General features: G+C 39.1%; 1 protein-coding gene across 2 annotated transcripts; it reads right to left on the reverse strand.

Moving 5' to 3' along the window:
* MGC116527 (uncharacterized protein) lies at positions 1 to 27,387 on the reverse strand. 2 transcript variants are annotated; one of them, XM_041575750.1, is made up of 11 exons: positions 27,289 to 27,387; positions 25,920 to 26,085; positions 20,068 to 20,336; positions 18,305 to 18,462; positions 16,996 to 17,158; positions 11,676 to 11,765; positions 8,066 to 8,092; positions 6,873 to 7,041; positions 2,095 to 2,360; positions 676 to 845; positions 1 to 460 (listed from the first exon to the last, which is right to left on the reverse strand). In XM_041575750.1, exons 1-11 carry the CDS (start codon positions 27,332 to 27,334, stop codon positions 149 to 151), a joined length of 1,836 nt encoding a protein of 611 aa, XP_041431684.1. In that variant the 5' UTR covers positions 27,335 to 27,387; the 3' UTR covers positions 1 to 148.
* Between the last annotated feature and the right edge of the window lie 99 nt (positions 27,388 to 27,486).

Consider the following 27,486-nt stretch of genomic DNA (forward strand, 5'->3'; position numbering starts at 1 on the left):
GGCATTCTAAGCTATTTATTCATACATTAACATTATCATTAATGGTTGGTGAAGGACAATATCAGCTTCATCCTGTGTGTTTCTACCAACCTGGTTTCTCATTCTTCCATTTGCCAAAATGTTAATCTACGATACACTTGGAAGGACATCATAGGCAAAATAGCAGAACAGTCATCCAAATGACATGTAGAATGGAGCTAATGATGGATGGAGCTGCGTTATCAATAGAACTGGTAGGTGTAGCTGTGTTATCAAGAGAAATAATAGGTCCTGAAAATGTTGCAGACTTCACATTCACAGAGGCATTATGAACGTTTGACACTATCCATTCACTATACGCAGTCAGGAGAGTACATACGCCTGGGCGGTACGGCTCCCCACAGCCCTCACCAAAACTCACCACACCGGCCAAGAACCATTGGTAACCTGTAGAACAAACCAAAGGTCCCCCAGAGTCTCCCTGAAAATGAAATAAGATTATGCAGCTTTATAAATATCCGTTGTTGTAACAAGGAGATGTTTGGTATTTCAATGAGGCAGATCAGGAATGTGTATCATCTAAGGCTCCACGGAGCATATTCAACATTCTAACATGGACAGAGTTATATCAGTTAAAATGAATCACGTTTGTCTGATCTGCACCACAGTCTTGGCTTACAAGTAAAAACAACCCACCTGGCAGGAGTCTTTGCCGCCATTGAGGTACCCTGCACATATCATGTCATTGCGAACCCTTAGGGTACTTGTTCCAGCAGATGTTGGGGTTTGATAATAACCATCACACTCGGTTGCATTAATCAGAGGCACAGCTACTTCCTGCAGGGTCTTTGGGCTTGGTAGACTGGCTGAAAAGTTAGATGAAGAATCAGAAACATGGACTCTTGAATGCTAATCTTGAAAAATAAGTATATACTTTCTGCAACATCTGTCTATCTATCATATGTGTGTCTGTCTACAATGTTATGACTTATAGAAAATAAATGAAGATGCAGCCACTCACAAATAGTTCAGTTCGATACTCCTGGGTACAGTCAACACAATAATAAGCTCCATAATTAACAAGATCTACATTCAAAAAGTTTTATACTGTAAATGAAGAAAACTAAGGAAGTCTTGTTCACCTTCTCCAAGTAATGGACCCAAAGACATCCAGAAAGACAAGACTTGCTGTCCAACTGGCGTCCCATGGGTTTACCACATGCAACCCCACCTCTCTTTCTCTCTATATATATATATATAGCCTCCTTGCAAGTCCGCACACGTCAATTGTCTGTTACTTCGGGTGCAGTGTGTAGATTGTAGTATCCAGCATTCCAAGGTTACACGCACACCGTGTTAGAAATCAATTATTTATTTATTAGCATATGTTATATAATGCATCCACAGCGACGTTTCGGTTCATGGTCTTGAACCTTTCTCAAGATGCTTTAATATATATATATATATATATATAAAACTGTCCCAAATAAGGCATGCACTCACAGGTCTTATCCAAGGTAAAAAAAATTGTGTTTATTCAGCAGAAAACTGCTAACGTTTCGGCTAGCTCTCTAGCTTTTCTGAAAGAGGGCCGCTTTGAGAAAGGCTAGAGGGCTAGCCGAAACGTTAGCAGTTTTTTTGCTGAATAAACACCATTTTTTACCTCGGATAAGACCTGTGAGTGCATGCCTTATTTGGGACAGTTATCTTATTCTTTGCATTTTGCACCCAGGCACACTTAACCTTTATACTTGCTGTGCCGGCTTCAAGCAAGTTTTCGAGTATATAAATATACAAAAATTCTGGATAGGTGCACTCAGAGAACTGTGGGAATGCCCAGGTGCCGGTACATACATCAATATCAATAAATCAAAAAGAAGTCTGCACTCATAGGTCTTTAGTGATGAAAGAAAGAAATGCATAAACCCACTTTTTCTATCATCACTAAAGACCTATGAGTGCAGACCTCTTCTTGCTTTATATATATATATATATATATATATATATATATATATATATATATATATATATATATATATATATATACTGTATTGTATGTATTGTATACTGTATCTATATATCTATATCTAATCCTTAACAGGCAAAGATACTTACATCCATACTTGATATTTCCCCAGCCGGTCACCCAGCATTTTAGGCCTCTGGGGAAAGTCACAGTAGAATCAGGTAGACAAACTGGGAGGATGTAGTTAGTGTAGGTGACCTCCTTCACAAGTTCTATAAGGCTGATGTCCCCACTGTCTCCTTCATTATGGTAAGTGGAATTATTATATACTCTCTTAACTGCAATGGGAACCTCATTGCCATCTGGCTGGCCTATCTTGTAGGACCCAAGAAACACAGTGACAGAACTTGCAATGCTAGAAAAGAACATGGATACATTTTATTACTCTTTAAAAAAGGAATCCAAGGAAATATTCTATAGAGTCTATTAGCAAAGCATTAGCTTCTAGCATTTACTGGCCTACACCAGGAAGACATCTTCAAAGCCATGATGTTGAAATGTATGAAATTAATGACTTTTTTTCCAATCCACTAAATAAATGAACTTCTGTCCGATTAGTCCAACAAAATAGTGATTTTCTGACTAGCCCACTTAATCTACTCACCCTTTAAACCAATAATATTTATTATCAATTCCCCACTCATATAGTGTACTGAGCAGGTCTGAAACTGAACTAATGCTAGAATTTGTCAAAAACCAGGATCATAGAGGAGTACAGGCATAGAAAGGAGCAGGCGATTGACAGTAGAGACAGTAATACTGAGGCAGTCCTCAAAGTGGACCTGTCACCCAGATGTAAGCAAGGAACGTCGTTGCAAAGCAAAACCTTTTTGGTTCAATAGAAGCGTTGGTGTTGAGGTGGGTAAGAAAAGACGTGCTTTTAAGGCTTTCAAGTTAGCTGGTACAGCCGAAACATTTATAAGGTACAAGGAGGCCAATAAATCATGCAAAGAAGCTATAAGGCAAGCTAAAATTGCTATAGAAAAGGATATTGCAGCAAGCAGTAAAAAAAATCCAAAATTATTTTTTAAATATGTTAATAGTAAAAAAATTAAGCAGGAAGGGGTGGGACCCTTACTATCAGAGGGGGGTCAGCTGGTTGATGAAAACAAAATAAAAGCGCAGATTCTGAACTCATATTTTTCATCTGTCTAAACAAATGAGGAACCAATAAGTGAAGGTTTCCTTCTTAACAGTCCCAATTCTAGTAATACAACTAATGATGCATGGTTCACACATGATGAAATTCAAAAGAGACTAGAACATGTTAAGATTAACAAAGGTCCAGGGCCAGATGGTATTCATCCCAGGGTAATTAGCGAGCTTAGCTCTGTGATTGCCAAACCTCTTTACTTAATTTTTCAGGATTCATTGAGATCTGGCATAGTGCCGAGAGACTGGCGAATTGCTAATGTGGTGCCTCTATTCAAAAAAGGATCCCGTTCTCAGCCTCAAAACTATAGGCCAGTTAGTCTGACACTAGTGGTAGGAAAGCTTTTCGAAGGGTTATTAAAGGATAAGATACTGGACTTCATAGCAAATCATAATACTATGAGTTTGTGCCAGCATGGTTTTATGCGTAATAGATCTTGCCAGATTAACTTAATTTCTTTTTATGAGAATGTAAGTAGAGACCTCGATTCTGGGATGGCAGTGGATGTGATTTACTTAGACTAAATTAAGTTATGTTGGCCTGGAACATAGTATTTGTACCTGGATAGAGAACTGGCTAAAAGATAGACTACAAAGAGTGGTGGTAAATGGAACATTTTCTAATTGGACCAGTGTTGTTAGTGGAGTACCGCAGGGCTCTGTACTAGGTCCCTTGCTTTTCAACTTGTTTATTAATGACCTGGAGGTGGGCATTGAAAGTACTGTTTCTATTTTTGCAGATGATACTAAATTGTGCAGAACTATAGGTTCCATGCAGGATGCTGCCACTTTGCAGAGTGATTTGTCTAAACTGGAAAACTGGGCAGCAAACTGGAAAATGAGGTTCAATGTTGATAAATGCAGGTTATGCACTTTGGCAAAAATAATATAAATGCAAGTTATACACTAAATGGCAGTGTGTTGGGAGTTTCCTTAAATGAGAAGGATCTTGGGGTCTTTGTAGATAACAAGTTGTCTAATTCTGGGCAGTGTCATTCTGTGGCTACTAAAGCAAATAAAGTTCTGTCTTGTATAAAAAAGGGTATTAACTCAAGGGATGAAAACATAATTCTGTCTCTTTATAGGTCCCTGGTGAGGCCTCATCTGGAGTATGGGGGCAGTTTTGGACTCCAGTCCTTAAGAGGGATATAAATGAGCTGGAGAGAGTGCAGAGACTAAGTGCAACTAAACTGGTTAGAGGGAGGGAAGACTTAAATTATGAGAGTAGACTGTCAAGGTTGGGGTTGTTTTCTCTGGAAAAAAGGCGCTTGCGAGGGGACATGATTACACTTTACAAGTACATTAGAGGACATTATAGACAAATAGCAGGGGACCTTTTTACCCATAAAGAGAATCACGTACCCTTTACAGGTACAGAGTAGGGGGTTCATCACAGTCAGGACAGTGACGTTGGGGAATGCACTGCCGGGTGATGTTGTGATGCTGATTCAGTTAATGACTATAAGAGGGACTTGGATGATTTTTTGGACAGACAAAATATCAAAGGCTATTGTGATACTAAACTCTATAGTTAGTATAGGTATGGGTATATAGAATTTATGTAAAAGTAGGGAGGGGTGTGTGTATGGATGCTGGGTTTTCATTTTGAGGGGTTGAATTTGATGGACTTTGTCTTTTTTCAACCCAATTTAACTATGTAACTATGTATAGTAAAGCTCTTGACAAATTAATCATGAAACCCAAATTATTTTTTTCATAAAAACATCCCTACCTGTTATAAATGCATTTAAAGATTTCAGCTGTCAACCATATATCGACTGTCCCACTGAATAAGGTTTTTTTCCTCCTCAAAATGAATCTTGTCCATGAGTTTTCATTTGACAATGAACAACCACAGGGACTCCAGAATCCACAATTCCAGACCAAGGGGTCTATTTATCATGCTGTGTTAAAAGTGGAGTGAAGTATTACTGGTGATATTACCCAGAGCAGCCAATCAGCAATTAGATTTCAACAGTTAGAAAACTGTCAGGCTCTGCTGGGATTTGAGCCATGGAACTTTGGGTTTCTGGCTTGATGCCTTATCCATTGGGCCAGGTGAGCAGCCTGTAGGGTTGCTCAGCATATGTTTCCTGGCCTCTGCAGCCCCAGCCCAGCAGCAGCCTGATTGGTTGCAGTCAGCCTCCTTGCCTTGTCCTGTCCTACCTTGTACCTTTCCTCCTTATCTTTCCTTGTTCTGTTCCTGCCTTGTCTTTCCCTCCCAGTTCTGCTCCAGTCCTACCTTTTACCTTGCCTTAACCTATTTCTGCCTTGACCTTGATCTGACATTGCCTTGTCTGTTCCTACTTCCTGTTCTGACTTGTAACCTTGCCCAGCTTTCCTTGCTATTCTGTATCTTGATCTGCTTCTCACTCCAAACCTTTTCCTGATTCTTGCTTCCTGACCCTTCCTTGTACCTTGTAACCCCTCATCTCGCTCTGCATCTTGCCCTGCCTTTTCCTCCCTCTCCTGCTATCCGCTCCAGTCCTCTCACCTTCTGCTCAAGTCTCCTTCTATATCCTGTCCTCCTGCTATCTCCTTCCACTCCAGTCTCCTTCTATATCCTGTCCTCCTACTATCCTGTCCTCCCGCTATCTTGTCCTCCTGTTATCCTGTCCCCCAGATCTACGACCACACGGTCCTGTCTCATCCTTTCAGTCTGCCCCCAATCTATGCCCTCATCATCCTGTCCTATCCAGTCTGTTCCAGTCCTGACCTTCGCCCTCTCCATCCTGTTACCCCTTCGCCCGTTCCAGTCTGAATCGTTGCGCTCTTCAACCAGTTTTTGCCTTCCCTTTACATGTTCCCTAAGCACATTCAGCTCCTGCCTCAAGGACTCACCCTTCCCCCATCAGTCTTCACAGTGTCCCCTACCTAATCCTTGACAAAAACAAAGCAAAGATCTGATTGTTTGCCCAAAATAGGATCAACTTCCTTGAGTTCCTAGGTAGTGTAACAACCTGTTCGGAGTTGAACCAGGGACCCGGTGTTCCTGTGTTGTTTGCATTACTGCTGCGCTATCTAAACAGAGAACTAAGGTCCTGGTTCACTCCTGTTGTTTCCATGTAATTGCAAGTAGGTGTGACTTGTTTCACCTGTTGCCAATATGGCCACAGGTGATCAGTGTAAGCCACTAGTCTGGCTATAAAACCTCTACACTGCACTGACTCATTTTCCAATGTAGGTTTATTTCCTGATAGTTACTAAGTGTCATTCTTGCCTAATTATCTGTTCCTGACTTTTGTCTGTTTTTGACCTTGCTGTATAGTTGCCTGAACCTACCCGTGCCTGTTTAATCACTCTTCTGGATTCCAATTCTGTACCATTTTCCCAATTGGCCTGTTTATCCTGACTTTATTTCCTGGTTCCTGATCCTGTACTGTCAGATTGGTATTGACCTGGTCTGTTCTACGACTCTTTGTTCCTCTTACTTTCTGTATATGTTATGGTTCCCTTGTCTACCCAGAACTCCCCCTTGGTCCGTTCACATTAAGACCTGGTGGCATCTGAGAAGCGGACGGCATCTCCCGAAGCAAAAGGCAGTTGTTAGTGGCAGAATTTGCTGAATTGTTGATTTTCCTTTTCTATGTCCAAACCATACAGCAACTGCCATCTTCAATGCAACACATTCCACATGCCTGACACCTCAGCTTCTTCTCATCAGACTTTTTATCCCCCAAACCCCTCACTTACATGTTTACACGCATTTACCCACCTAGGATTAGGGAAGCAGTGAGCAGCAGAGACGACCCACAGGTTGGAAATAAGAGTTCCACCGCAGAAGTGTTTTCCATTCCTCCTCAAGCTGACTTGCCAGGGCCATCGTCCTTCCTGTGAATCCTGTCCCCCCATAATGCGCCTGGAGACCAACGGTATTCCACATTCTGCAGGGAAATTTGGGAACTTTATGTTTTATATAATATATTGTTTTAATGTACCTGAACAAGCACCTGCGTGTACCTCATTGCAATAGTTGTTGATACGATATCTATATATCTATCTTCTATCTATGTTCTATCATCGATATATCTATCTATCTTCTATCATCTATTGATCTATCTATTGATCTACCTATTGATCTATCTATTGATCTATCTATCATCTATTTATCTATCCATTATCTATCTGTCTATCTAATATCTATCTATCTATCTATCTATCTATCTATCTATCTATCTATCTATCTATCTATCTATCATCTCTCTCTTTTCCTCTAAGAAGTCTTTATAACATCGCTTTTCAGTTATTTTCTGTTCTTGTGACATATTGCTGTGATTATATTCCCATTCCTACATTATTATGCGGCAAATATATTACTTGAATCAACAGTCACACAATTAGTTTTGCTGAAAGTTAAAGTTTAGGAACTTCTTTCTTGTTAAACCCACGCTGTCTGTGTATTCTCTAGGGATGCACCAAATCCACTATTTTGGATTCGGCCGAATCCCCGAATCCATCTTGGAAGATTCGGCCGAATACCGAACCGAATCTGCATATGCAAATTAGGGTCGCGAAAGGAAAAAGTGGTAAAAAATTGGTTTACTTCCTTGTTTTGTAACAAAAAGTCACGTGAAATCCCGCCCTCCCCACAATTTACATATGCAAATTAGGATTCAGTTCGGCCACGCGCAAGGATTCGGCCGAATCCGAATCCTGCTAAAATAGGCCGAATCTTTGCCAAATCCCGAATCGAATCCTGGATTCGGTGCATCCCTAGTATTCTCAGGTACTCAGTGCTGGTAGGAAAGGCTTTATTTATGCCACATAAGGTAAACACATCATTCAGTATAAAAGGGTAGGACTGTGTGTGCCAAAATCACGAAAAAGTTTTTTCTTTACGTAACAATACAACATCGATTTTTCTTAGAAGTGAAACTCACAGCACAGGTCTAATGACACCTCACTCACCTGTAGCTCCATTAATCCCAAGGAGACCTGAAGAAGGAGAATATACAGAGACACAGATATAAGTATTAATGCAGGTAATAGGATAATTAGGGAGGGTCAGTACCAGATCTCTCGCATTCATTTACTGTACCAAACATTAGAAACTGAAATTATTTGGAATGTACAGGTAAAATACATAATGTTCCCTACTATTCCAATATGCTTGTATCTACAAGGGGGATTGTGTCCAGTACAGTTACAGTAGATGTGCAATTACACTTTTGCAGTCACCCATTGTCAATATATTTAGGACATTGACACATTTTGTGTATTAAGCTACAATACCTTACCCTTTAAACAAAACATCCATAAATTGTAATTTATTCAAGACAACCAACTACGTCAAAGTCAGTCCAAAACTGATTTTAATCTCAGTAGCTAAGAATCCTATTACATGCGTGGGATCCATTATCTGGAAACTCGTTATCCAGAAAGTTCAGAATTACAAAATGCCCATTTATCCAAATAATCAAATTTTTTAAAACTGATTTCCTTTTTCTGTGTGATAATAAAACAGTAGCCTGTACTTGATTCCAACTAAGATATAATTAATCCTTATTGGAGGCAAAACCAGCCTATTGGGTTTATTTCATGTTTATATGATTTTCTAGTAGACTTAAGGTATGAAAAGCCAAATGAAGGAAAGATCCCTTATCCGGAAAACCCCAGGTCCTGAGCATTCTGGATAACAGGTCCCATACCTTTACTACATTATACATTTTTCATAGGAAAGTTTTACCTGCAACTTTCTTTCCAAGGTTAAAACTCCCAAAGCGTTCCCCTTTTTATCGGCCACCAATGGGATCATCTGACCATATTTGGGAAGCTACAACATGGAACTGCCCACCGCTCCTATATATACTATAAAAGGGAAAGTTGTGCTCACCATTACATTTTAAACCATTAGGTGCAGGAGCAATGAAGCTGTGACCCCAATATTGATGTCAATAAGTGCAGCATTGGGGAGTGCAACCAAGTGCAAGACCAGCTTTGAACATGATTGGCATCATATTACTACAAATATATGCACTGACTGTGGTTGTGTTGGTAAATGAGCCTCATAAAATGGTTAAAAGTATCCAGACACTCCCTTTAAAACCATGTGAGCAGAGTTGTAACACACACAGTTAATCTCAAACTGCTTTTGAACCATCATCTGCACAAGAAAGAGCTATTGGGGAATTCCAGTTTGGCATCTGAGATTATGGAGGCTCAGGAGTAGAGTTATCGTGATTGTGGGTCTATAGTTGGCAATATATAACCCTTCAAACCAGAAATTTGTAGAGCAGGAACTCAAAAGAAGGCAATACTGTATTACCCTTGTCCAGTTAAATACACCAATACTCTTACCAAGGGGCTGATCAGGATTCTGTAGAGAGAGGGACAGAATGTGTCTCCTACAAGAGGGTCTCAGGGAAGGACCTAGAGTTGTTCCAAGTGGTGCTCTGCAAAATTAAATTGCTTTCATTCCCTGTCTTTCTATAATAATCAGACTATGAACTTTATCATACTGTACTCTGTGCTCTATATTTATAGACACTGACTCTTCTCTATAAAAATTACATATATGAGAAAACATATAAAAAAGCTAACAAAAAACAGAAAACGACAAGATACAGTCACTGATATTTATGTATTGGATAAAACCAAAACTCCAGTACTCAGGCATAGAGTCAGGGCAGGCAATTACTCTCACTTTCCCTAAATGTAACTGCCCTCCCCACACTCCCTCTCCCTCCTCACCATCTAATTGTGTAGCCAGTGCTCGGGCACTAGGTCCCTCATTCTGGTCATACACAAGAAAAATTACGAAACACATTGGTGTCAAATGGGTGTCAATGGGTTTCACAATTTTCTCGCTCCAAATTCATTAAAGTCAACTGGAGTTTCTTCTTGTGCCAACTTTTTTTGTCTCAGAGACTTTTTTGTCCTAATGCATTAAAGTCAATGGACGTTTTTTCTTATGGCGACTTTTTTCTCCAAATGCATTAAAGTCAATGGACATTTTTTCTTATGGCGACTTTTTTTCTTCAAATGCATTAAAGTCAATGGATGTTTTTTCTTATGGCAACTTTTTTCTTCAAATGCATTAAAGTCAATGGGCGTTTTTTTCTTATGGCGACTTTTTAGTCCAAATGCATTAAAGTCAATGGGAGTTTAATTTCTTATGGCAACTTTTTTGTATTAAATTCAAGGGTGTTTTTCTTATGGCGACTTTTTTGTCCAAATGCATTAAAGTCAATGGACGTTTTTTCTTATGGCAAATTGTCCAAATGCATTAAATTCAAGGCCGATTTTCTTTTCTTATGGCGACTTTTTTGTCTCTGCAACTTTTTTGTCACAGCATATTTTTCCACTGCAAATTTTTGCCTCAGTTTCGTGAAAAAACTTGCAGATAAAGAAATGTGGAATTTTGCCATGAATCCATGGCTGGTGAAAAAATGTGCTCATCACTAATGAGGAGGAACCATTAAAATGTATAATGAGTAAATGAAGCTGCATCATATTCTCCCCTCCCCAGCTTCTCTTGTAATGTTCATATCCCCTTGTAAATGTGGCTCACCCTAAACTTTGCACACAGTTGTAATTTATACAGTCACTCTCAGCCAATAAAGTTATATTGCAATTGCCACTGTAAAATCCATGTTTTATTTCCATTGAGAAACCAAGTAATGTAGGGTTGACTAATGCAGGGGTTCAACATGGGGAGGGTTATTTACTAAAATCCAAAGTTAGCTCATAATTTAAATAAAAAAAACCTAACCAAACTCCCATACCCGATTTTACCTTATTTGTTATTAAAAAAAGCTTGATTTAATCTTTTTAAAAACTCGATAAAATTGGTTGGAAACTCAAATCATACAATCATACAACATACATTTTTTTCCTAAATCGTTCAATTTTTTGGGGGTTTTTTCTCGTAAAGCCCGAATTTTTCAGATTTGTGCCTGAAAAGTTCTAAATGGTTGAATTTTTTTCAGCTAATTTCAACGCAGACCACAGAAACTTCAAAATAGGACAGGGACCTCTGCCATTGACGTATACACAACCTTGGCAGGTCTAAGATGGCGGACTTTCGTATTCTGGCTTTCTGCTGCATTGGGCTTTAATAAATCTTGAAAAATTTGAGTTATAAAAAACCCCCCGAACTATGTGAGTTTTGCCCCAACAAGTCCAACCAGAGTTTAGTAAATAACTCCTTGTATGTTCTGCCAACTGTACAGTCACCATGTTGCTCACTGCTTGTATGAAAGCCCCCCATTAACTAAAGCTGGCCACCCACATGCCAATTATATCATCTTGTACCATTATTGGTAAATGTATGGTGCTACATCTGTCTTAACTGATATCCATGTACTATAGCTATTGATATGTAGGATAGAAAATATCATCAGTTGGTTGGAGGGGGCTGAGACAGCAGCCCTGGTGGGCCCCAAACCCCCCAGTCCAATGCTGTATATACAGTATGTAAGTATACAGTCAGTACTGAGGATAAAAGCCTTTGCCATTCTTCTACTTAGAAATTGGCAGCAAGTGTCCCTTGCTGTGTATGTTGTAAAGAGTCACTTACCCAGGTTGAACAGCAGAAGAGCTTGTAGTAGAGGAATCATGTTTATTCTTCTCTTCCCAGCACAGGACTGACCCCTGACTCTGTAACAGTCTCATGTTATAATGTTATATTGTGTTAAAGTCAGATAACCTGTTTATTGAACTGAAACCTGTAAACAAATATGAAACACTCCCAAAACGTCTCCATTATGGGAGTTCTGAACATCTAGTTTTACTTTATAGCTGACGTTGCCTGAAGCCTACCCTCTTCTCATTCCTCTCCAATGATGTGTCTGCATTTGCAGGTGCCATAGACTTACACTGTCCTACCCTCCCCCTGTCCAGTCCTGCCTCTTATCTCACTCTATGAATATTCAGTATCACTTCTTGAAAAGAGACATCAAATAAGAATTGCATCTTTTATATTCATCAATCTGCCTCATCTGTTAATGAATTGGGATTTAGAGGGTCTCCGGTCTCCAAGTCTCCACAGTCATCAAAGCATAGTCTCAGGTTCATCCAAAAATAAGGGAAATCTTAAAATGCTGTAAACTAACTGGTTTTTGAACAACAATTTTTTTTTTTTTGCTGTTTCGTGAAATTTGGAAAAAGAACAGTTTCTGATCTGGTCTGATGTCCAGTAGAAAGAAGAATACATTTAAGGGATCCCTTAACTTATAACACAGTTAAAGTTATCTGAAAGCATTCCTGTATCAGCCACAGTTCCATCAACCTATAGAACAGCAAGTGCTGAGCCCAAATCCTCTTTATCCTTCATGGTAAGGTTCCAGGAATATCCAGATAAACAAACAGGAGTTCTCTCCAATGTTAATGCTAATGGCCTTTGGGCTAAGCCCCCTGACCACTTCCCCAGTCTCCCCCAGATGGGCCAGACACAACACACAATTTATGGATTTATTATTTGGCTCCATGATCAAGTGGGGTGGACAAATATGAATAAAGAAAAGCCAGGGTGAGACAGCTCTAGCAGATTATCAAATGTCTCCTGGAGAGCATCAGGTTCTCAGGTGGACCTAAGGAGCCCTAGTCTGACACTAAGGAAATGTGGCCCCGCTTTATTTTTAGATCAGGCCATACATTTCTTTCAAAACAGGCTGATTGGTGGAAAGTGCTGCCATAGACCCCTAATACATGTATAGCAATTATTGTTGCCCCATCATATATTTCCCTGTACAGCCATAGTTATTATATGTTATACTATATATTGGATCAAATCAGGGGCGTAAGTAAAGTGGGAGCAGGGTGCAAAATCTATTTTGTTGTGATGCCCAACTAAAGTACAGCAACCTCATCAGTCATAGGAAAATAATATCCATGTTGATTGTTTTTTTTTTACAACAATATCAGATTTAGGATCACATTTATGATTCATAGATTTAATTAACAAGTCTTTATATTCGTCATGCAACAATATGAGCATTCACCCCAAAAATACCCTTGGCTGGTCCATGTATTGAAAATATTGTGTAAAGTAAGGAAGAAATGGCTTAAAATGATCCCAGTGTTGTGTAGACCCTTACTCAGTTGTGAGTCCAACCATTACTTCCCAGACTTGTACCACTACAACATGGGTCCCATTGGAATCTCTTATTCAGAATGGGCCTTTGCCGTGTCAGACTGGATGCCTGGGGCCACCAGAAAACATTAGACCGTGGGCCCGCTATCCAAACTATTATTCCTCCTCTCCTCACTCAACTTCTTTATTCTCCTAGTCTTTTATATTTACTTAGTCAAATTTTCCATTATTAAGGATTTTTTATCATACAGAAATAAGGAATGACCATGAGATGGTCACATAGTTAGAAGCAAAAGTGCCCACTGACACCTGGGCCCACAGGGAGTTTTCCTGGTATTCCGGGGGGCCAATCCGACAATGGGCCAATCCAACACTGGGCCTTTGGGAGGTTGTTCTGCAATTGCACCTCTTGCTGCTATACAAAAAAATAAAGACAGAGGGCACCAGAGGTTCTTGAAAACAAAATGAAAAGTTTATTCAATAACACAGCGTTTGCTCAAAGTACAGGTTCCTCCTAGGTAAAGTCACACACTGTATCCAACACTGACACGTCTTTGGAGAAACACTTGGCAGGAATCTCATTTCATGTATGTGACACCCCTTTAAGGAACTTGGATCACCTCCTGTGGGACCACCACGGAATTTTCTAACCTGATTCCATATCCACTACGATCCAAGAACATCAGAGCAGCCTCTTTCTCCTGACAACTTCTTTGACTACTTGTTGGTCAGACTGGTGGGAAACTGACCAGCAGGTGGCGCTGTTGTAATAAAATCCATTCATAACAGCACATGTATCCCTTAATATCTTGGAATAAAAACAAAATACATAATTAATGTTAATGACAAAAGTGCTTAGAACAGCACTCTCATCAATTTACATTCACTTATTTTAAAGGGTTACTTATCCTTTATACTCCTAGTGTATTATGACCAGAACTTATCTACCATTATCTTATATCTCTTTCACAGGACAACTGTTTCACAACTTTGTCAAGGGCCTGACTACTTTGGGGCCTTTTCTTTACTGGGGCTTAGGTCCCAAGCTCCCAGCAACATCCACCCTGTTCCTAAAGGTGGAACCCAAAAAGTAAGTACCACCCCTTTCCCAGTATAACAGGAAGTGGTCACCAACCCATTGGCCAATAACATATGTAAAGGGCTAGGATACAGGCCCTTCTGCCTAGTAACTAAAGATACAGAGGGGTCATTTATAAACTTTGCACAGGGCATATTGGTTCGCAAAGTGAATATATTTGCTCTGCGCATGGTTATATTTATAAAGCCGAATCAGAGGGTGCAAATAGAATTGCAAACTTTTTTTCACAATGCGAATGTCTATAGGAGCTTTTTAAATATGTCACAATTCACAAATGGCGGATAAAATATTCGCAAAACAATTTTGCAAACTGCGAATTTAGGTTACTGTCAACGCTATTTTCGCACACAACAACCTTGCACATTGGGTGCGCTCGCGCAAACTCCCGTCTCATTCGCGAAAATTTATTCACCCTGTGAATTCGCAAAAAACGGAAAGACAGGCAAAGCAGTGCAATATATAAGCGTTCAGGAAAAAGCATGCGTAATACAACCATTTGCGAAAAATAAGCGCTGCGCAAACTTTATAAATGACCCCCACTGATTGTATAAAGATGAAGCCATAGGGGCTCGTTAACTTACAGTAACATAGTAGATAAGGGTGAAAAAAAATCACATGTCCATTGAGTTCAACCTTTTTTGATTAACCTGCCTCACTTCTAACTGATTCAGTGGAAGGCAAAAAATGTGATCTGAAAGTATTCCTCTAAGAGGGCAGTTGGACCAGTCCCTGAACCAACTTAGTCATAGAGCTAATTGCAGTAATTTTCTCACTTAGGTCTTACAATAGAACCTCTTTTCTTTTATTTGATTCTTTGTATCTGCTGGAAGGACCCACTGGTGAATAAAGCTTTAGAGAGTTTATGATATGATTCCTCCTGTAAATCTATACCCCTCTTAATATAGGACAGTACTTTACCGGCCTTATCTACCGCTGACTGGCAATGCTTGCTACATCCAAGTTTATTGTTCCCCCATTATACCAGCATATATTCATAGCTGAAAGCATGTTTAAAACTATAGTCCTGAGACATGGAGAGACAACAAGAGACAACACTGAACAATAACATTTTTCTCAAGTTGTTTATTGAGGTTTGTGAGGTTTTTTATACTTCAAATAAACTCACAACTCGAATGCTTATTTATGAAAAAACTCAATTTAAATCAGTCGGGGGGAACTCAAATACTCAAATTGAGAGTTATCAGCAAAAAAAAACAAACCTTTGAATTGCTCAAGTTTTCATACAAAACCCACCATAAAAAACATCATGTAGGCTACAGACATCTTCAAATGGTTCAATGGACCATTGACTTCTACATGACCTCGATAGGTTTTAGCTGGAATATTTTCAGGTAAACATAACTCGACCTTTGATAATTCTGCCCCTTAATCTAGCAGTTGATTTTCTCCTATTCCACAGATCCATGCTGGGGGTCAATAAAAAAATATTTCTAGATCTAAAAACCCAAACAGCTTTATATCCAACCTTTGAAGGAAAGTTTAAATATAGCTTTAGACTGACAAGAGAAAACAGCACATTATCTCAATATGTTACATAACAGCAAGATGGCCGATGTAGAACTTGTTGGGTGGATTCTCAATGCAAAGCTGGGATTTTGGTACACTTTTTTTTGGTTGTGCTGCATTTTAGCCCAAACATCAAACATCTCCACTGAGGAACTAGTAGATATTCTTCAAGCAAAGCTTCATGATTAGTCCAGAAATTGAAAACTCAGAAGCCTGGCTCCCCAACGTTATCCATTGCAACTAAGAAGCAGCACTCAGGGTCAAAATGAAGAAAGGGTTCTGCAAGACCACCCTGTATAGGAAGACAAAATGTAGGGCTTAATACATTAGTTATACATGATAATTACTCTTTATACAACCGCCTACCCTGTTGTTACAGTCAATTCTTTCTCATAGGAGATAATACAGAAATGTGCACTCTATAGTATTTCACATTCCACGTCTGGTGCCCAGAACAACAAGAACCACGGTACAATATTTGTGCAGGGACTAATTGCCATTTGAAAGGAGAAGGAAAGGTTAAAACTAAGTAAGCCTTATCTGAAAGGTCCATCTAAATATACCAGTAAACCCCCAAAGTAGTGCTGCTCAGACTCCCATTGTCAAAAGAAACACTGCATTTCTTTCCTTCTATTGTGTACTCATGGGCTTCTGTATCAGACTTCCTGCCTTCAGCTTAAACCTCATTGCCCTGGGCAAGAGCATGCTCAGTTTGCTCCTCTTCCCCCGCCCCCTCCCTTCTCTGCTGTAATCTGAGCTCAGAGCAGGGAGAGACTCAGGCAGGAAGTGATGTCACACCACATTAATACTGCAGCTCCTATCCTAAACAAACAGAGAGTTTCTAGAGCTATTTACTCAGGTATGGTAAAACATTCTACAGAATAAATATAGCATTCTAGCTTGCACTATTGCAGCTAATCTATTGGCAATAAAATACCTCCGTAGCTTTCCTTCTCCTTGAAGTCAAAAAGTATTTTTCTCTGTTGGATCAACTAGAAGCTGAACAGATAGTTGTATGTTATGGATTATAGCATTTTCCAAATCCAATATGTGTAAATACGATATATGAAATGTACGATTTATGAAATAAAAAACAACATATAAAAGCAGAGAGATACACAAATGGAATAAAAACATGAAACTCACCAATACAAAGACTGAGAAAAGGTAAGAAGTTCTAGTCTTCAGTAGAATCCACATATTTCTCAATCCAGTCTATGTAGATAGACACACTAGTATACACTGAAGGGGGTTCACCGCCACAACCAGATGCAAAAGTCACCACTCCAACCAAGAACCTCCGCTCGCCCTTGTAGCAAACCAGTGGCCCCCCACTGTCACCCTGTTGAGCAAAAATAAATGTCTTGATCAAACAGGTTTGGAATTAATGGCAATACATCTCCAAGGGTTTAACCAACTCGTAGCGTTTTTGACACTTAAGACACTTTTTTGAATTATGGTTGTGATATCACTAATCATTAATCAAATGGATGAAATAAGATCAAATGAAAATAAAATCATTGCTAAAATGCATTTTGATTTTAGGTACAGATGCAGCCACTTTGGTTTGTCTGTTTGACACAGAATAACTAAACACAGATATCCCATTTATCTCATTTAACACAGAAAACTGTGTCACAACATCCCATCTAATTAAAGCATTCACCATTGTGAACAATGGTGCTTTGGTATACTAATGAAAAGGTTAAATGCATTAAATGAGTTAAGATGACTTTAGATAACCCAGTTTCTTCAATTAACCCTGAGTCATGACGCATTTAACTCACAAATCCAAGTGGCTTCATCTGTAACTGTAAAAATGTACATCTCTCAATGGTTAGGATTTTCATGGGACAGACCCAAACTGCAGTCCCCAAAATGGGGTGGAGGCTTACTCGAAAAAGAAAGGTTTTTATGGCAAATAAGGGCGGTTTAAGTGTAACTTAAGTGTCACTTAGATGGAATGCGAGCATAGCCTAAATTTTATATTTTAAACAAAAGTTTTGGGAGATGTCAGAATTACTAAGGTGCAGATTTATTAAGCGTCAAATTTCTCTTATGGTCAAAACTGTCAAATTCGACTAGGGAATTAATCAAACTGGATTCAAGTATTTTGAAAAAAAAATTATTTGAATTGCTGAATACACTGGCCCTTTAAGGATTCAAATTTGACTATTCACAACCTAAAACCTGCCAAATTACTGTCAATGGGAGAGGTCCAGGGATAAATTTGGAGATGTTTGCAGCCTTCCTGACATTCTAGTGACTTTTCCACTTTGATCGAATTAAAATCGAATTTGATTCAAGTTTTCGGGTAATTTAAATTTGTCTTTTACAAACTCGATTTTTTAATGAATTTCCCCAAGTTGAATTTCGTATTAATTTGAATTTAAGTGAGTTAAAATCACATGAATTCGAAATTCATCCCTTGATAAATATGCCTCCCAATGTCGGAATTATTGAAATATCCACTTTGATGTAAACCCACCAGGCAGGGTCCACTTCTTCCTAGGATATCCATGGCACAGATCAAGCCATCCGCAACGAGAGGCCCAACTCCCTTTCTCTCATAGTAATTCCTGCACTGCTCTGTGCTTATCAAACGCACCTCCGCCTCCTGTAGAATAACAGGCTTTGGTTTGGTTCCTGTGACAGAGAGAAACCGACATCAAAAAACAGAATCTAAAGAAAGTCAAGAATTATTTAACATATTTATTTGTTTATGTAATTACGCCACAAAGTTTGCAGGTCTGAGAGCCTATAGCAATCAGTTATGTAGTTGCATACGCAATTGTGGTTGCATTTATATGTGAATTGAGTGCAAGTTTTGCCTAAAATATACATACTGGTATAGTTTTACTTTCACTAGTGATGGGCGAATCTGTGCCATGAAAAATGCATGAAACGCATCAAAGTCAATGGGCGTCAATTTTTAAACACGTGACTGTTTGGGTCCAAATGCATTAAAGTCAATGGGGGTCCGAATAATTTTGACGCTCACCAATTTTTTTTTTTTTGAATGGCGGATTTTTCGACAGCAAATCGTCAGAATTAGTTTGCTTGGTATGAAACGCATAGATTCACTGCAAATTCATGTCTGGCGAATTTATTCATCCATCACTAACTTTCACCGCATAGCGTTCAAGTGGCGTTTGCATCCAGTTCACATCAGTGCAAGTCTACTGGACCTATTGATGCAGCCCATTAAGGAAACCTTGTAATTACCTCCAAGTTCAAGGTGGTGGTAGTTTCATGGTTCTCCAGCATCAGTAGGCCCACTTGCACTCAATGCAGCTGTAGAGGCAGGACGGATACGCCGGTGCTGAGCAAAACTTTACTACATATTGCAATATTACTATATATATCCATCCTTGAAAAAGGTCCCAATAAGGACCGAAACATCGGGCATAGATACGATGCAACAATAAAACAATTGATTCTTAAAACAGGGAGTGCTGGTCTGAGAATAATTGGAGTATACATAATTACCGTGCACCCCTCCCTTTGTTGAAGTTATTTGCCTTGGAGTACGGATACTCATTTGGAAGTGCATATATATATATATATATTTTATATATTACTATATATATTATATATTGCAATAATATACTATATAGTGCAAGGAGTGTGTTTGGACTTTTAGGGGCAGATTTACTAAGCTTGAGTGAATAATCCGAATGGAAAAATATTTGAATTTCGAAGTATTTTTTTGGGTACTTCGACCATCGAATTGGTCAAATTCGATCGAATCGAATGATTTGAAGTAAAGATCGTTAGACTGTTCGACCATTCGATAATCGAAGTACTGTCTCTTTAAAAAATACTTCCACTTCATGCTTTGCCACTATAAACCTACCGAGGTGCAATGTTAGCCTATGGGGACCTCCCCCAGCACTTTTCTAAGTTTTTTTTTGGTCAAATAAAAATCCTTTGATCAATCGCTTAAAATCGTTTGATTAGTTAGTCCGATTTTTATTAGATCGAATGATTTTTATTCAGTCGTTCGATCGAAGATTTTGCTCTAAAATCCTTCGAATTTGATATTCGAAGGATTATACTTCGAGGGTTTTTTAACCCTCGAAATTAGACCCTTGATAAATCTGCCCCCAAATGAATGGATTCCATACACAAACAATTTCCATACATTTTAGCATGACCTCACTTGCAGCTGCCTTGTAAATGATATATTATTATTATACAAATTATTCTTCTGAAAACAGAAAAAAAAACATCCATGTAAATAAAACCCACTATTAAGCTCAAGATATCCCCATCCGGTTACAACACAGCTTTGACCAGGGGCAAATACAGCGGAAGCTGAAGGCAGACACACTGGCCGGATGTTCTGTGTATAGAGCACGTTCTGTGTGAGCTCTATAAGGGCAATGTCTGCAGAATTATCCGACTGATTGTAACTAGGGTGCACAACGATCCGTTTCACGGGAACAGAAATTTCCTCCTTGGGGTTTCCAGTTATTTTGTAGGCCCCAAGGATCACAATAACAGAGGAGACATCAAGGCTGAAAGAGAAAAGAAAAATAGGTGAATGATGTCTACCATTGGGGAAATGATTATTACAGTTAAGGAATAGAAACCCCACATTATTTATCGTCATTTCCTAATCAGAAATAATGCTAAATTGGATCTAGTGATCTCTAATAAATTGAATTTAAAGCAAAGGTTAAAATATAAGTATGGGATCCAGAATTATCAGGACCTGAGTTTTTCCAGATAAGAGACCTTTCCATAATTTGGATCACCATACCCTAATCAATGCCGAAGGAATGGACAGCACTCCACTCAAGGAGGGAACAAAATTTATTGCAGGCTCATGCAGGGATCAGAAAGCCCTACGCGTTTCAGGATACAATCCCTTAATCATAGGCATATCTATTTAAAAATGATGTCCTAGTTGGGATCAAGTAAGTACTGATTTATTAATACATAGAAACAGGAAATCATTTTTTAGAATTTGAGTTATTTGATTACAATATAGTCTATGGGAGATGGCCTTTCTGTAATTTGGAGCTTTAAGGATAACAGGTTTCCAGATAATGGATCCCATACATGGGGTACAGCCCAGGGGTAAGTAACCATAATTGTCTTACTTAGGGGGTTATTTACTAAAATACAATTTTATCTCATTGCTTCAATAAAAAAAAGCTTGACCAAACTCCCATTCATGATTTTGCCTTAATTATTATTACAATACCTCGAATAAAGTGACCCCTATTCGAAAGCTGGAAAAATGTAGAAGGGGCAAATAATTCAAAAACGATAAAAAAAAGAAAATATATATATTGAAACCAATCGCAAAATTCCTAGGAATAGGACATTCTATAACATACTACAAAGTAACTGTTCTCAATTCATTCCATTAAAAAGGCGCAATAAGAACATTAAGGACCCCTATGTGGCTTAATTTGGAAGTACGTTAGCTAATAAGAGTATCAAGCGACAATCATTTATATAAAGAATATAAATACCATAACAAGTGTTGCAAGACAGCAATTAGGAATGCAGTTATAGAAAATGAGGAACTGATTACTTTGTAGGCAAAGACTAATCCCAACATTTTCTTAAAGGGATAATGTCATGGGAAAATTTTTTTTTTCCCAAAATGAATCAGTTTATAGGGCTACTCCAGCAGAATTCTGCACTGAAATCCATTTCTCAAAAGAGCAAACAGATTTTTTTTATATTCAATTTTGAAATCTGACATTGGGCTAGACATATTGTCAATTTCCCGGCTGCCCCAAGTCATGTGACTTGATAAACTCTGTGCTCTGATAAACTTCAATCACTCTTTACTGCTGTACTGCAAGTTGGAGTGATATCACCCCCCTCCCTTTCCCCCCCCCCAGCAGCCAAACAAAAGAACAATGGGAAGGTAACCAGATAGCAGCTCCCTAACACAAGATAACAGCTGCCTGGTAGATCTAAGAACAACACTCAATAGTAAAAACCCATGTCTCACTGAGACACATTCAGTTACATTGAGAAGGAAAAACAGCAGCCTGCCAGAAAGCATTTCTCTCCTAAAGTGCAGGCACAAGTCACATGACTTGGGGCAGCTGGGAAATTGACAAAATGTCTAGCCCCATGTCAGATTTCAAAATTGAATGTAAAAAAATCTGTTTGCTCTTTTGAGAAATGTATTTTCCCTCATCAATTATTTTTCTTCAGTGTATACAATACAGAAGTTCAAGAGGTTATGGCTTTTAAAGAAGTCGTTTATTTTTTAGTTACATTTTAGTATGATGTAGAGTGATATTCTGAGACAGTTTGCAATTGGTTTACATTTTTCATTATTTGTGATTATTGAGTTATTTTGTTTTTTACTCTCTCTCCTGTTTGCAAAGTCTGGTTGCTGGGGTCCAAATTAAAAGCTGGTAAGAGTCACAAGAAAAGGACAAATAAATTAAAAAAAACTATAAAAAATTAAAGTTAACTTAAAGGTGAACCACTCCTTTAATTGTTTACTCCAAATTAACAAGAACAAGACACTAGTGCCTGACGAAATACACCCTCTACAACTTAGTACTTAGTTTAGCTTTAGCCGGGCTACTTTTTCTGATTTTCTCAGATTCACTTTATCAGGTTTGGTCCTTATTAAATGGAAGAATGATTTTTTAGTTTCAATGTTTTAAAAAAAGGCATTCGAATTTCAGCTTTATAGGCCCTTAAGTTTAAAGTCTGTGGTGGGTCAGTGATTTGCAAGTGAAGGGATCACATTATAAGTAGTAGCATGGCTTCATGATGGACAGATCCTGTAAGACAAATGTAATTGCTTTTTATGAAGAGGTAAGTAGGAGATCAGACTTCAGTAGTCTGAAGTGGCAGTACAGTCAGATTTATTAGGTTTAAGAAGGAGTTGGATGTCTTTTTGGAAAATGAGAAAATGTAGGGTTTATTAACAGTATAAAGCTCAGTATAAAACTGATCCAAGTACTGGTCCAGTTGCCATCTTGGGTTCACTAAGCAATTTCCCCCCACGAGGAAAATTGGAGATGCTTCTGTGGTGTGGGCTCATTAAAGGAGAACTAAACCCTAAATATGAATATGGCTAAAAAGTGCATATTTTATATAGTGAACTTATTGCACGAGGCTAAAGTTTGAGCTTGTCAATAGCAGCAATGATCCAGGACTTCAAACTTGTCACAGGGGGTCACCATCTTGGAAAGTGTCTGTGACACTCACATGCTCAGTTGGCTCTGATTGGCTGTTGAGAAGCTAAGCTTAGGGCTCGTCACTAATTATCCAGCAGAAAATGAGCTTCCCTGGCTGTAATATAAGCTGATGCTACAGGTTTGCTGATTATTCAATTCTGATGCTAATTGCACTGGTTTCTGTGCTGCCATGTAGTAATTATGTGTATTAATTACTAATCAGCCTTATATTGTGACATTTCTATTCTATGTGTACTGTATATTGTGAGTGGCTCCCTAAGCTCAGTAAGTGACAGCAACACAGAGCATGTGCAGTGAATCAGCAGAAAAGAAGATGGGGAGCTACTGGGGCATCTTTGGAGACACAGATCTTTACTGCTAAAGGGCTGTGGTTGCCTTGGGCTGGTAAAGGAAACACAAAACATCATGTACAACATTTCTAGCTACTTCTTTTCTTAAGCTTTAGTTTCCTTTAACAGAGGTTGCTGAAACTTGGTGGGCAAAGAAAAATGTAGCTTTATTTGTTTAAAGCAGAATGTAAAGTGTCCCACAGCTCAAGAGATCATGGCATCAGCTCAGCAGCACAATCTTTCCCTATGTCTTTCCTTGCAGAGAGCCAAAGCCAGCAGGGTTGCCAGGTCTCATTTTCAAAACCAGCCAAAATCAGCCCAAAACTAGCCAAGACACACTTCAAAAGTAGCCCAAAAATAGCATATGTGCAGTAAAAAAAAGTCTAAAAAATAAATGAATATATACCTGGGGTGTAACTACATAGGGGGCCCCATAAGGCCCTAATACATATACAATTTTAATAAATATTGGTAAAACAGCTCAACCTCTTGACATTTTGGTGGCTAGCAGATTTTTGACCCAAAATTGTCTGATTTTGAGCAAAGTCACCGCAAAATGCAAGAATGCACAACCCCAAAATCTGGGAACTCTTGACTAATACACAAGCCAGACCCATTGCTTTCTGGGTATTGTAGTCTTACATTAAAACTGGCAGTTGGCAAATTGTTAAAGAAAAACTACATCACTACCCAACATGCATTGGGAGACACAAGCTTGGCACATTAGGGCAAGCAAAAACGTTGGTTGGTTTCCAAAGTACAAACCAGCCAAAGGACCAAAAACTAGCCCAAATCTGTACCTTGGCTAATTTGAACTTTCAAAACCCGCCTGGACTTTAAATTAGTAGCCTAATTTGGACGGAAAACCGCCAAACTGGCAACCCTAAAAGCCAGACTGACAGTTGCTGACTGGGGTGGCCTTTTATACCCAAGGCTCCCAGCAGGCTTTGTGGTACTGTGACATCCTAACATTCAATTTAAACAATAATTACAATGTTTACAAGTATGTATACATATTAGCCTGTGCAGAATACAACATAAAAGTTAAAAAAGAAAACTCTCACTTAACCAAATTAAATTCCAAGCTGTGCAAATGCCTGAGCACAATCATTAGGACCCACCCTTGTGTTTCACCAGACCCTTGTTTGGATCAACGATATGATATTTCTATCTCTTACCTTATTTCTGTTGTATCCGGTTTGACGCCTGCGTTTTTGCGTAGCGCGCGCCGGATTGATCCAAAATCGTCCGTGGAGTTCCTCCCTTATATCCAAAAGTGTGTGGCAGGTTTTAGTGGCAAGTTAGATGCTTTTCTAAGAGAACCAACTATTGTTTAAATATTTTAGCCTTTCAGATCCGCAAAAAGCAGGTTTTCAAGTGGCTTTTAACCCTGTTGTTGCCATGTTGGCCACAAGAAAATGATATGTGTTTCAATAGGACAGACACAAGAAGTAATGAAAAAGATTAAAGCAGATTGAAAGTCGTTTCACACTTGGGGGTGCCAAATGTTAGGCACCCCCAAGTAAATGTATTGACTTACCTGAAACCCCGGCCGGTGCTCCTATCAGCAGAAAACTGCACCAGCCGGGGTTATACCAGTAAGAACCACTGAGCGATCCTCTTCCAGCTTCTTCTTTCTTCAAATTTCCCAGGGCAGACGCATGAGCAGTAGAAAATAGTCGGCTTTTTAGTTAAAGTTCGGCTTCCCGCTCTAATGTGCATGCGGAGCTGCAAGTAGAAGCCAGAAGAGGGCCGGTGGCTCCATAGTGCACGCTGGAATAACCCCGGGCAGGTGCCGTTTTCAGCCCAGGGTTTCAGGTAAGCATATATAATAACCAGTCATTTTCGAATTTGTCCTGTTTTGCCGCGAAATTTGCCAAAAAATTTGAAGCGTGAATTTTGACGCCGGATACTTTTGATGCACATTAAAGTCGGAATTGTCGCAGGTGTCAAAAAACTATTGACACCGACAAATTTCCACCAGTGAATTTTCACGCCAATTTCAAGAATTTATTTGCCGGTGGCAAAATGTGCAAATTTGCTGCAAATTCGCACCGAGCGAATAAAAGCACCCATTACTAATAATCACTTAGGGGTGAGTAACATTCGGCACCCCCAAGTGTGAAACTACTTCTCTTTATCCAAATAATCCACATTTTTAAAAATGATTTCCTTTTTCTGTGTAATAATAAAACAGTAACTTGTACTTGATCCCAACTAAGATATAATTAATCCTTATTGGAAGCAAAACCAGCCTATTAGGTTTATTTCATGTTAAATGAATTTCTAGTAGACTAAAGGCATGAAGACCCAAATTACGGAAAGATCCATTATCCGGAAAACCCCAGGTCCCGAGCATTCTGGATAACAGGTCCCATACCTGTATCTCAAAATAAAAAAAAAATATTTAAATATAATTTAATGGCATTGTCACCTTCCTCTTGATCAGCCAGTGTTTAGGCAGGTTTTTATAGACCAAAAAGGTTGACCCTGATGGAAATGTGTTATATTTAAACCTATTTACTATATTACTATGTATTAAATGTGCATAAATAAATACATTACAGTATAAACAAAAACTTACACTTCTAAACAATGAGCCGCAGTCAGAACGAAGTTGCTACTGATGAGAGATCCACCGCAGTAGTATTGGCCAGGAATCCACACAATGGCTTGCCAGGGATTGTGCCCTTTAATGGCCTCCTGCCCTCCCACCATGCGCTTTCTGACCACGACTGGTTTCCCACGGGCTGCACCAATGATAAAAAGGTGTTAAAGAAAGTGCAGTATTGGGTTGTGCAACCACAGCCATAAGCCTAAAACTCCACCGTCTGATTAGACAGAATTATTGCACTCATAGTGGGACATTCGCTATGATTCGTTGTTGCGCCAACGTCCACTTCACAGCGCTTCGCCAGGCGTATTTGCCAGCGCTACGCAAATTCACTAAAATCCGAAGTTGCGCTCAGGGGAAGCATAAGGTTGCGAAGTTGCGCTAGCGTTAATTCGCCATCAAAGTTACGCTAGCGATGCTTAATTTGCATACGGCGCCAAATTGAAGTTACAATGGAGGAATATGTAGCAGCACTACACAAGCCTGGGAAACCTTCAAAACAGCAAATAACATTTTTATTTTGCCCTACACATGTGCCCACTGTATAGTTAAGGTGCCATGAGTTAAGAAATGTAGGGGGGAAGGAGGGGAGCCCCAACAAAAAATTTTTGATCTTTTTCAGCCTATCACCCATAAAAAAAAGAAAAAACGCCAGGGTTTTTTGGGACTTGGAAAATTTTTTAACCTTTTTTGAAGCAATTCCTATCTACTCTATTGCACTTCGCCTGGTCTGAGGTGGCGAAGGAAGTCTGGCGTAAAAGGTAGCGTTCAGAATAATTCGCGCGTCAGTGAATTTTTGTAATTACGTCCGTTGCGCAAATTCGCCAGGCGTAAGGGTGCAAAGTAACACTAGCTACGCTGCGCCTTCACGCTAGCGTTAGACGCTTCGGCGCTTAGTGAATTTGCCCCATAATGATCAGACTCAGGTGGCATGACCTGACTTGCACTCCATTATTATTCTATATTATTCCTAAATGAACCACTGAACTGTGTTGCTTACTCTGTATGACTCTGTTCTATGACTCTTCCTGTCTGATAAACCTTCTGTAATTTCCAGCAATCCCTCGGGAAGAGCTTTCTATTCCATTGGCTCCTGATAAGAAATCTAAGACCTACCTACAGGCTCCCTACTGATCATTAGAATAATCGTTTTAATTTCAATCTATAGACTGTACAGAGTTGTAACGTGAACTTGATACTTATGTCTGTTGTCATTTACAGTATTTAAATGATCTAATCTAATATATTTAACTCATTACCCCATTTTTTTATCTAAAACATCTCCCAATCTGATCGTTCTGAGTAACTGCGGTGTTTTCTGTAAAGTAGAGACACTTACCCAAGCTCAGTAGGAGCAGAGCTCTGATCAACTGGAAAGACTTCATGATTCTTTTCTTTCCGATGGTGGTTGAGAACAGAGACTGGTTGTGTTTCTACTTTATACTGTGGGAGGGTCACCAAACCAGTTTCTTAATTTATACTTTTATAGAATCATCATTAATTACACAAGACGCACCCTCTCCAGTTCATATTAACC

Source organism: Xenopus laevis, chromosome 9_10L (genome assembly GCF_017654675.1).
Source record: "Xenopus laevis strain J_2021 chromosome 9_10L, Xenopus_laevis_v10.1, whole genome shotgun sequence".
NCBI classification, from domain to species: domain Eukaryota; kingdom Metazoa; phylum Chordata; class Amphibia; order Anura; family Pipidae; genus Xenopus; species Xenopus laevis.

What these genes read in the sequence shown, in the direction of transcription:
- MGC116527 (XM_041575750.1), bottom strand. Translation starts at nt 27,334, where the DNA reads ATGAAGTCTTTCCAGTTGATCAGAGCTCTGCTCCTACTGAGCTTGG. An exon ending in GGGATATCTTGAGCTTAATA is followed by an intron (nt 18,463 to 20,067) that starts GTGGGTTTTATT and finishes TCTCTGTCACAG; the next exon opens with GAACCAAACCAAAGCCTGTT. An exon ending in TCTTCTGCTGTTCAACCTGG is followed by an intron (nt 8,093 to 11,675) that starts GTAAGTGACTCT and finishes CTCCTTCTTCAG; the next exon opens with GTCTCCTTGGGATTAATGGA.